This window comes from Theobroma umbraticum, unplaced genomic scaffold, assembly GCF_002168275.2.
Source record: "Theobroma umbraticum cultivar Fairchild unplaced genomic scaffold, ASM216827v3 scaffold_30.0, whole genome shotgun sequence".
NCBI classification, from domain to species: Eukaryota; Viridiplantae; Streptophyta; class Magnoliopsida; order Malvales; family Malvaceae; genus Theobroma; species Theobroma umbraticum.
The window spans coordinates 6,241,491-6,253,145 of NW_018397254.1; the positions used below are offsets into that span (position 1 = coordinate 6,241,491).

Consider the following 11,655-nt stretch of genomic DNA (forward strand, 5'->3'; position numbering starts at 1 on the left):
TTTGAATAAAATCTTTAACAATAAAAGCTGGCAAACTTAATCTTTGGACCATTTCCAATTAATACTAATAAATGTAAATAGAACTTGCCCCCAATAATCTTATCATTAATTATACCCTCCCTTTGTAGCCTGCAATTTTTTTTAGCTTTATAGACTGTACTTTGCGGCACCATAACTTATATGAAAAAAGAATTACTTGTAAACAAAATAAAATAAGAGGGCCTCCATTTCACACACGAACGGCACCGACTCGGACTCACTTGACCGGCCATCACCGTAATTTGCGCCAGCTCGTGTGGAGGCAAAAGGAATGCCACGGTGGCACTTTCAGATTTTCACACGTGATGAACAGTATCGCTTGCCACGTAATAATAAATGAAGTAATTAAAATGGCGAGAAAAGAAGAGATTAAAAAAGCTTATGTATTTTCCATTCCTCCGTCAAGATTATAAGTACGTTCGTTAACGACAGCCTAATTATTTCTAACAAACAAATATCAAGGAAAAATAAAATCGCAGCAAAACTCCACTCAACTCTCCGTTTATTTTAACGGAAATATTTAAACAAATAAATAATATTACATAAAAGAAAAAACAATTGTAAGTAGAGCCCCAATTCTTTTTTGGTCGCCACCGATCCAAAATCTGCCGAGTTATCGGCAAGCAAACGGCGACGACATTCTCTCCAGAAAAGGGAACTAAACTTTCTCGCTCATAGTGCCACGAGAGGGTCTGAGAAGAACAAATCGCCGATGTCTTCAAAATAATCGTCCACTTGAGAAATAGACGATGACGAGGAGCAGCCAAAATCTTGAGGGGTGTCGAGTAACATGTTACTAAAGTCCTCACTGAACACGCTACTTTCAGGCAAGATCGTTGCAGTATCATCAAAAAGCGACAATCCCGGGACTGGGATGTTGAAAAACTCGTCAAGGAAAGGGAAATCGAGTGGCAAATAATCTCCCGAGTCATCGGGCAAGGTTGTTCCAGTTTCACCTTGACATTCGCTAAGAACCACTTGCTCCTGAACCGGTGGCGGCTTACTCTCTTCTTCTTGGAGTTCTTGAACCGGGTTTTCCGGTTCGACTGCCGTTTCTTCACTTGATTGAGTTCGAAAGTTAAGAACTGAAGTTGGAGAAGAAAGATTGTGAGATGACTCGTCCCCGGATTCGTACCCAGAAACCGAAGCCACAATAATGTTTTCAGGCTTTTCCATATTTTCCTTAGCAGGAGGAGTAACGAAGTTAGTCAAAGCGTCAGGCCCTCGAAGCTTGATTGCTGCATTATCATAAACCATGGCTGCTTCTTCAGCTGTATCGTAAGTACCCAACCACAGCCGTACACGTCGAGCAGGATCTCGAATCTCCGCAGCCCATTTTCCCCAAGGTCTTTGTCGAACACCTCTAAACTTCCTACCATTTCCGTTGGATGAAGAAAGCTTGAGTGGTCTACGACAGGCAGTAGTGACGTTAGCGGCAGCGGCTGTCCTTTTGCGGTTGGTGTTGGAAACGGTGGTGGTGGCGGTGTTTTTGCAGGTGGCTTCGATGTTGATCTCGTTGACGTAGCGTTTCACTCTCTGGCGTCCAAACAAGTCAGCTTCTTCGTCGCTGGAAGAGTCCGTTGCGTCAGGGTCCGTAACGGATACCCGTACAATTCTGGGAACATCGGGGGTGGTGTTGTTGTGAGTACGGTCATGATCGGAAGATGTTTTTTTGGGTTTCAAGGACGGTTTTCTGAATATTTTAGTGACGTTTTTGTGTTCGGTGTATTTGATCGGACATAGGATACTGTGGTCCATTTTGGGCTTTGCTGCTATTTTTTCTGTTGGGTGTGTGGTTTCTGGTGGTCTCAGATTCTGTCCGTTGGCATCGGTAGAAAGAAGGAAGAGAACAAGGTCGACCCAGGTAGAGAATAAAGTGGGAAAAAGGCAAGGAACCGTGAGAGGGAAGCTTAAACCTCGGAAAGATAACAAAGACAAGGCTGATTCAGAAATCTGCCAAAAGGTATCAAAGGTTTCAAAAGCACTATTAAAATCTTGAAACACCTTGAAAGATTATGTTTTTGGATAGATTGAAATAAGGGAAGAAAGCAGAGAGAGCCAGCGAAAGAGGCCCTTCGACAAAGGAAAACTTGCCAGAGGCTGAAAAAGAAAAGATCTCACAGACTCTTAAAGGCTCAGAAAGCAACAGATATAAAAGCAGTGACTGAACTTGGCAAAAAAAGGGCAGTGAATAACTGTGGCCTTGTACAGGAGGTCCAGTAATTTCTTTTGGCCACCAAGTACCAGGAAGTTTCTACACAAGTCACTGTTGTTGAAGATTTCCTGATTAAAAATCTGGCAAACAAACCCCCACACCGAAATGAAAGCAATCTACCTTCAAACACCCAAGAAAGAGAAAGTGAGAGCAAGTCTTTCAACTGTACGGAGAAATGTCAATAAGAGTAGGCCAAGGTAAGGCAAAGCAAAAGTGTAGTCAAGTAGCAAGATGTGTGAGGAGCAGTGTTTTGGTTGCGGTGGAGTCCCAAACACTGAATTTGCTGTTTTATAGGATCCCAACAGCCGGAATTGGAAAATCCTGATTATAGTACCGTCCCATAATTAAATGGTTATATTTTATTTTTGCTAATTTTAATTATTCTGATTTTACTTTTACAAATATATTTTCTTAGGTATACGTCTTTTTATAATCACAGGCAATTAGGATGGGTTACGTCTTATCTCAACGATTGGTCTTTCACCGAGGATTCCGGTGAGATACAGGCCGCCGCATCCCGATGGTGGTGTCCGATTATGACACGTGGTTATTCGGGTCCCGCTGGTGGACTTTGGCCCAATGAGAGACCATCGTATGCTGCTGACTCAGCGTATGGCTCAACTCTCGAACTGCGTGATGCCAGTCACGTGAGGCCCAAGATACCCGGCTCTCCTAAGGTCATTTGTAGTCGGTCAAATTGTTTGATTCGGCAAAACACCGCATCACCTTTGACCACTTAAAAGCCTCGCCCCTTTGTTAATCTGGCCCCCCATAATTACTAATTAATCTTAGGTAATAAAGTTAATGACTCGAGGGTACTCTGGTAATCTGCTACTGTAGAACACTTCAGTTCTTGCTGGCTTGTTCAGGCTACTTATAGTATATACTGGTACTAGTGTAATTTTTTTACCTTATATAAAGTTTCAACTGGAGAGTTTCCTTTTTTATTTTTATTTTTTTAGATTCTGGGGATGTAATCTTTTTAAATTTACTTTTTAACACAGCTAGAACTAACGTGGCGGGCAACCTAGAATTGGCCGCCATTTATAAATCCGTTTTGTACGTCTCTGGGTTTTTTCTGTTCTCTTTGTTTCTACTATCAAGACATGCGCTTCCCACACGTCTTAAGGTCGGTGTCACACACGCTCCAAAATACAATACCAACATTAACGAAAAATAAAAGGCTTTAAGCCTTATTTTCTCTGAAATACAAAGAATATACGCTACTAAATAATTGAAGGAAAAGCAAGTCCACTTTTATTTTTTTCTTACCTTATTTTTCGGCCTTTTTTGTCTCTATCGCCAACCTTTTTCTCGCAACATTCTCCTTCCCTATATAAGGCTGTCGACAATTCAAAAAAGAACATTGACTAAAAATATATGAGTGGTAGTCATAATAAATAAATGAATGAATGAATGAATAGACCCAAAAAACTTACGAGAAACGTTGGTTTGACATTTTTAGTTTCTTTATTTTTGTGGTACAGCTTTCACTTTTCTTTTGCAGTCCAAAAAACAAGCGCTCTTCGCTGCGGCGCGTAACTTTTGCCTATGCTGATTGTATCGCACCATCCCATTAGTTCTCACCAAACGGTCCTCGTCGCCTCTTCTTTCTTCAGAGGTAAAACTGAAATTGTCTTTCTTCCTTCCTGTTAGTCTGTGCATTTATTTCAGTTCTTTCCTAAATAGATATCCGTACTTTTTTTTTTCGTTTATTAACCACACCACACGACATGTATCATAATGGGTGTTGACCACATTCCTGATCAATTTAATTTTAAAATATTGCGGACGGTCTAACTTCCAACCATAATTGTCTTTCTTCAAATTTTGCTTACTTCATAGTCTCCTACACCAAGGCTGTTAATTCAAAAAAAGAAATATGAATCACGTTATAATAGATGGATTCACGAGAGTGCTAAATAATTTTAGCTTTAAATATAACTATAAGTGATAACAAATGATGACAAAGTTGGGTGGTTTATTTTTTCAACACTAAATTAAAGCATTAACATGCAAACCTGCCTATGTAGTAACTTAATTTTTTTACTTATTTAGCCAAAAAAAAAAAAAGAAACTTGCATGTTTATTACTTATTAAGAATTGCCTTTGGGAGTTTGGGTATTCATTATTTAAGTGGAGCGACGTGTAGTGAGTAAGTTACCATAATAATTACTATTAAATTAATTAAAAAGTTGGCAATTTGCATGAGCTAGTAGATCTATAGATTTGAACTTAATTTTCCCTTTCTGTTTCTACCCCTTCCTTTCCCAAAATAGAAACAGGGTTTAAAATGATTGTGTGGGAAAAGCATATATGCGAACGTTGACTAGAAATCTATTAGCAAATGGCTTGCATGATTGTTTCCCATTCATGGAAAAACTGGAAAAATCTTAGATTTGGACGTAAAAGGTTGAAATTTTAACCAAAATAATTTCTGATCACAGGTCTCAAACTCAAGTATACCTTCACTATAGATTAGTTGTGATCAAATGCTTGTTGTATAGTTACTTTGTGATGGTGCCTTTACCAGATCAGTTTGCATCCTTGTGTCCATTTGAACAAAGCAAATAATCCTAAGTATATGTCCCTATAATCCCAGCAATATGTCACCATCGATTTTACATTAATCCAAAGTAAAAGCTCCGAGGATTGAGGAAGTAACATGAATTAGAGTATCCAATACAAAACAGCGAGTTACGATATTATCTTTCCTTGAACAAGGAAGACAAGGATGTTTTGCCTCTTGAATATATCCTTTTGACCTTAAAATTGTAACGGAGTAGCTTCAAACTGAAGCAAAAATCAAAACACCCCACATACGGTACATGGAACAAAAAAGCCGACCGTTTTGTTTTCTTTTATCCAATACTTTTCTCGCATGGCTTCCTCCTTTTCATACGATAAAAGAGAGAGAGAGAGAGATCATACATTTTTCAAAAGTCAATTAAGGGGAGATGGCCCTCATTGATTGGTTGTTAAGAACTCAACATCACAGTTAGGATAACGAATGACCACAATTTTTTTTTAACTCTGGAATTTCGCCGCTTTGCTGGTAGAGTTTTTGGTTTATATATCAACCCTTTGTGCTTAGATATATGTAATTAGAAACATTCTAAATAATTAAGCTTCGCGGTCGGTCAATATAATTTATATTCTGAGTAGTAAATCCAGGATTCACGCGTAGAAGGGAAAATTAATCTCAGAAACTATATGGAGCTCGTGATATGGGGGAAGGCGGTGGTAATGTTAATACAATGTTTAACACTGCTTGTCACATGAAATTCTTGGACCACGACATTAGCACTTTATATTATGGTTTTTTATCAACTTTCACTGGCCCATGTGCCCTTCATTTCTCCGTACTCTCCCCTTTTAAGTTCGCATCGTAGAACCTTAATTTGTTGTATCCCACTCCTACCCCATTCTCAAAACTCAAAAATCATTTCGGAAAAGTCTTAACAAATCCAACACTCCCCAAATGCGATCCATACATGATTTTAACGTATAGTCGGTACATTGCTTTTAGTTTTCCTCTACAGATATGTGTGTCACCATGCCCAGATGACTACTCTCGGATATATTTATATATATATATATATCTAAAAGATGGTAATTGGTAATTGGTAAATAATATATTACATATTTTTAATAAATTTTGATGAAGATAATGTATTAATTCAAAAAATCTCTTAATATTATTTTAGTTATTCTTAATCAAACTATTGACACTGGACCCTATATGTATGTCGATAATTTCGATCATTTGAGCGGAAGTAACGTTTGGGTTTTCGACTGTAACAAATCTTGAGCAAGTGTAAGGAAATGGTTTTTCCTCTGAAAAGCCGCCCCACACAGGAAATTAATGCCATCGTGCTAAGGGGGAATGCTAGCTGCCATGTTCTTGGGAAAATAACCTGCATGAATTTTGATGGAATTACAGCTAGTCTGTACTAAGCATCTAGTCTTTTTAATGGTAACTTTAGAAATTACAAGCTGTGAGTTTATTTTGCAAATAGCTATCTATAATAAAGAAGTGTTGATCCGGCTGGCCTTCATTTTCAGTCTCAGATGACAAGTTGTTCTCCAGGGGCAGTCAGACAGAGAGAAATAGAGATGTTTAAAGATCCCATGTTTTAGAGCGAGATAATCATATGGATTAGCAAAGACAAACATCAAACAATCGAGCTGCACTCCTTGGAGTCTGCCCCCCCTTCCTTTCGTCCACCCTTCCCATTGAGCCAAGTGAAACCCAACATAAACCAAAAAAAGACAGCTAAGGCAATACACCAAATTCGACAAATCACCCGGTACCAGACCAAATTGGTGTTTGTTTGGCTTCTCCAACAGGGCAAACATCTACTTGTTTTTTTGTTACATCTGTTTGGTTTTTTGCTGAGACTAAGCGGGGGTAAGTCAATGAGCATCAAGTCCAAGACCTTTGTTTGATTCTTTAATCACTACACTCTAATCATCCCCTTATTCATGATTAAGTTATTCAGCATCAAGCCCCAGATGCCATTGGTTCCAGCGTTAACGGCTACTCATCCTCCTTAATGTTCTCAGCACTGCTCCCTTTTTTTGCTCAGACCTTCTGCTTATCTTTTCTCTATACGTTTGGCTTAATGCATCTCCATAACAACTACTAGCATTTACCTTGTTCTTTAACTGTGTCTTTCAGTTCAAAAGGTGAACACACTGAAATGAAAAAGACCAGTCTCTTAATTAGCAAAATGTCATATAAAATCCTGAAGGTATTCTCCCTCAAGCAACTATATATATATATGTGTGTGTGTGTATGTATTGATGTAATGTCATTGTCATTATTTAGCCATTATATTGATTGAAACATCACATGCAAATCTCATCCGGAATATGACGATAGGACAATGAATGAATACCATTTCATACCAACTCTTATGACTAATTGGATTGGTTTAGATGATTGGCTGAGCAGATAAATATCTTATCGCTTAAATTTGAGTATCATTCACCATATATATATATACTTCTAAGAAAGGGAAAATGCCTACTAAAGTACATTCTACTATATATATTTCTTTTTGGGGTAATCAAAATTAAAAAAGCTCATTAATTCTCCATCTTAGCTTCTTTAATTAATAATGTTTTCCAAATCTCGGCCCCTCCTCCCTTGTCTTGTTCCAAGCCTGCCCCGACAGAAAACAAGATTTGACCGAAATCAACTTAACGGATAAATTCAGTGCGTTGAACAAAGCTAGAATATAAGCACTGCAATGGTTGTTTTAATTAGAAATTGCACAAAGCCTGACGATTTTGTCTTGAACAAGAACAAAAAAATTTTGAATTCCCTACTCTTTTCCTAATTCCTGTCCATTTTCAACCACATGATCATATACAAATGGCAAAGCAAAGTTTCTTACATCCTTTGTTTAAGATCACCCGTTTGCTACTAACAATGTTAATTTCTTTCTTCTTGACTGTAGAAGAAAAGATTAGACAGGATTCAAATTTAAGTACGTAACCATTGAAAAAACAATGTCAAGAAGTGGCTTATATAGATAGCGACAAATTACGAAGAATATCATGAAGCTTCTTAATCTGGTGATGTTACAGACTAACATCTGCTTGATGTCTAATTGATTGTCGCAAAAACCAAAATAGTATTCACAAATAACAAAGAGGATTAAGAGTAAAATGAATTTATATTCAGCACAGTAGTCATTAGAGTGGGAAATAGGGGTGGAAAACAGAAAGGAAGAACCCATGTTTAAATCCCCAGGTTTCTATAATTAATCCCAAAAACATAAAATAATTAGATGTTCAAAGCCACCTCCCACATAACTTTGAAGGCTTTATTACCCATGTCGGTTTTCGAGAGTGTATGTGGTTATTAGAGCAAACAACTTTGCTCGGATTTTTATGGAACCAAAATTTGAAGCAGAAATAAATGGTATAGTAACATATATATTTATTATTACTATCAAATATACTAAGTACAATGTATATAGATTTGAATACTACAATGATCTTCCTTGAAAAACAAGTCACAAGCTTCATTTTGAAGCAAGAGATGTTGGTCTACTCTGTCTCGACTTCGTGCATTTCTAATTATACTCGCTGTATGCCTCTATTCCATGTATATATATATATACACACACACATCAGATGCTTAAACAATTTTATCATAATTAAGCTGCAGATTGTAGCATGGGTCTTATATTTATTAGTATATGTTAGTGAATATATATATATATATATATATATTAGAGAAATGATAGATCTTGATAGGAGATTTATGGGTTCTTCATATTGAGTAATATCAAAGTCTGAAACATCATGAATGGTTGGATTTGACATGTCAAGCGGAATCACATGCGTGAGGCATCCTTTTTAGGGGATTTATGGGTCAAAATATCTCAAGAATCTCTTGCACCAAGCAAAGCTAAGAAAAAGTATAGACATTTAACGTGCAACTTTTGGGGCATTTTGATGAAAATATGTTCCATGAAAAAGATTAATCAGCTGCTGATAAAGCACTCAACTTTAACTCAAGAAAACTCACACGCATTCGTGTGGATAAAGCAATTCATAAGCGACCCACTGCCCTATCAGGCAAAAAATATAAGTGTACGTACGTGTTGTAAAGATTATCTGGAGATTACCCAAAAGGAAAAGTATGCATGAATGCTGCTAGTAGATACTGAATGAATGAAGCTCACCCAAAAACTTCTGGCATTTCTTTGTCCTTAGTTTTTTTAGAAAAAAAAAATAATTATTTGTAATGAAATTGATAAAATATGAACATCTAAACATTTTGTTTATTGATTAAGATATGATCTTTTGTCTAAAAAACAGTAATCATAAAAAAAAATTGATAAAATATGAATATCAAGTTATAAATTTGTATATCAGAGATAAATAAATTAAAAAGGGATGGCACTTGGCATGAAGATTGAAGAGCATCTAATTTAAGTTGACATTCACTCATAAGAATGAGTTTACCCATAATTTATGATGATACGAGTGAAGCTTCCTAGAGATCTTGCGGATATTGGAATGCTGACCACCAATACTACAAAACTATCCAACTTAATTAATTCCATGCACTGAAACCCTTGATTATTCTTCCTTTTTTGCAATGAAAGAACTTGGATTATTCAAACCCGAAGAAACAGCTACTCATCTAAAATAATGCAGAAGAATACGTTTAGTCCAACAAATTTTTACATTGTGACTTACATAGCCAGTAATGCAGCTCAAGTGTGCTCACGTGCCCTTCTCGCCATCTTGAGTAACTCCAAAAAAAAATGTCAAAAAAACAGTACAACTCCAAAATAATTGAAAGAGTTATCAAATTGTCTACCTTCATAAACAAATTCCAGTACTGCAGAACATTTACAAAATTCAGTGTGACATATAAACTAATAATGGACCTTAAGATTTTTTTCAAAGTTTGACAAAATATTCATCACTTATAAATTTATGAGAAATATTAGCTAGGTTCAAACTTTTAAATAATCCGATTACTCATAAAAAAAGTATTAATTATGTAATTTATAAGTAATCAGACTATGGAACAAAATAACATTACTCTAAACTAGTGATTTTGTCTTTAACGACTCCAGTTTTGATTTGTTTAAGCATTAATCTTGTAAGGTTTAGGAAAAACCCACGGATGCAGTTAAGCGTCCCCTATGGGCATTTTGTCTCGAGACTTGACGACAGTTGGCGACCGGCCTTACCCCACACTGAGTCCCACTGACGCTCCTCTGTTGAGAACTGGTGACCGGCGCCGTTTGCGCCTTCTCGACGACCAAAGAGAGGCACGTGTGCTTTCCCCCCCACCCCCATGTGGAGATGATGTGGCCTTGAATGGAACATGAATTTACTATATGTATGTGAATTTAATAATTATTTTAAGTAAAAGAGATTATGGAGAGAGAGAGGTTGTTGTTTTTTCTTTTTTTGTTTGTATATTTGCTATAGTTGGTTTGGAATCCGAAATGCTCTGAAAATGAGAGAAACTAACGCAGTTTCTTTTCTTATATTTGCACCTCAAATTGAGGGATTTGGTTTTGGTGGAAGAACATGCATGTTTTATTGCTTTGTTCTCTTTTTAAATTTATTCCCCACCATTGAGTGTATGAGGTGGGAGAATAAATGGGTTTGGTTAAATGATTGGTTTTATAATTTCAAAAAAAAAAAAGCCATATGATAGGGAGAATATTAATTGAATCCTTCATGGTTTGAGTTGACCAAGCTAGACACACAAAAACATGGATAAACAAAATTATCATAATTTTCATTCCCCACTACTTGGCACGATTAGATTGTACGTGGCCTTTCATCAAACAAAATATCCCCCAGCCCAAAGGCATTTTCAGTGAATTTTTTATGCATATATTAATTGAATTAAAGAAATTCCTCAAGTCCAATTTCAGTGCTATTTTTCTCCATACAAGTCTTAAGGTGCAAAAGCTAGTTCGAATCTGGCAGAAGTGAAGTGATTGGCCATGTTGTGGGGGAGGAAAAACGTACTGGCTCCCACGAGAGCCTTTCATAGTTAAAGGAGAATTTATACTTTAATGATCATAAGAAGTGTATCTAAATTAACATTTAATTCATTAATTGATTTATTATTCTTTTATTTAAAAAATAAAATTTATTTTTTTTCTTTTAATTATAAAAAAAATAAATATAACAGGATTTCTCTGCAACCCATTAGACAATAGACAAGATATCAACAATGATTTAAGCTATGATTAAGTTAAGTATCTTACATGGGCACTTCCAGCTCAGCATGTACTTTCCATCCCAGTTGTCAACTTCACAATCCGACACCTATATATATTCACCTAAAAAAAAAAACTAAAACTAATTCATAGTGGAACTGTGGGTGAGTTTGGGGAAGTCGCCAGTTTGTGATTATCAATCTTGTGCTTTGTCTTCAGTGGAGACAACCTTGAGAGTCATTCAAACTGAGATTAGGTTCAGTTTTTAAAATTTTAATGAAACCTGATTTTCAGGGGCCATGCTCTCCTCCACTCGTGGCCACGACCCAATGGCCGGAACCCAGTACTATTATTTAATCTTGAGCTAAGGTTCCGACTCAGATTTTCGCTTAGTTGATAGTTTGACACGTGTTATTACAGGAATATAATAATGTTCTAATACTTTAAACCGTGAGTAAGTAAATACACATAAAGTTCGATGAATTGGTGGCTTTTTGTTTATTTTTTCTTCTTTTTCTGTTAAAAGACTTTGTAATGTCGGCATGGTTCCTCAGTTTCTTGCTGCTTTCCAGAGCTTCTTTCGATCTTTCCGAGTGTGTTTTTTGGGGTTTGTGATAGATACACGTTGTTATAATATTCAGAGTAGGGATAAATAATTATATATTGGAGTACATAATTAATCATTAA

At 36.5% G+C, this 11,655-nt stretch overlaps 1 protein-coding gene across 1 annotated transcript; it reads right to left on the bottom strand.

Annotated features, from left to right (window-relative positions):
• Positions 1–406: 406 nt before the first annotated feature.
• On the bottom strand, positions 407–2,581 carry CRF3 (cytokinin response factor 3). The gene has a single exon (XM_021423392.1). The coding sequence runs from the start codon at positions 1,795–1,797 to the stop codon at positions 712–714; it is 1,086 nt and encodes a 361-aa protein (XP_021279067.1). The 5' UTR covers positions 1,798–2,581; the 3' UTR covers positions 407–711.
• Positions 2,582–11,655: the final 9,074 nt, after the last annotated feature.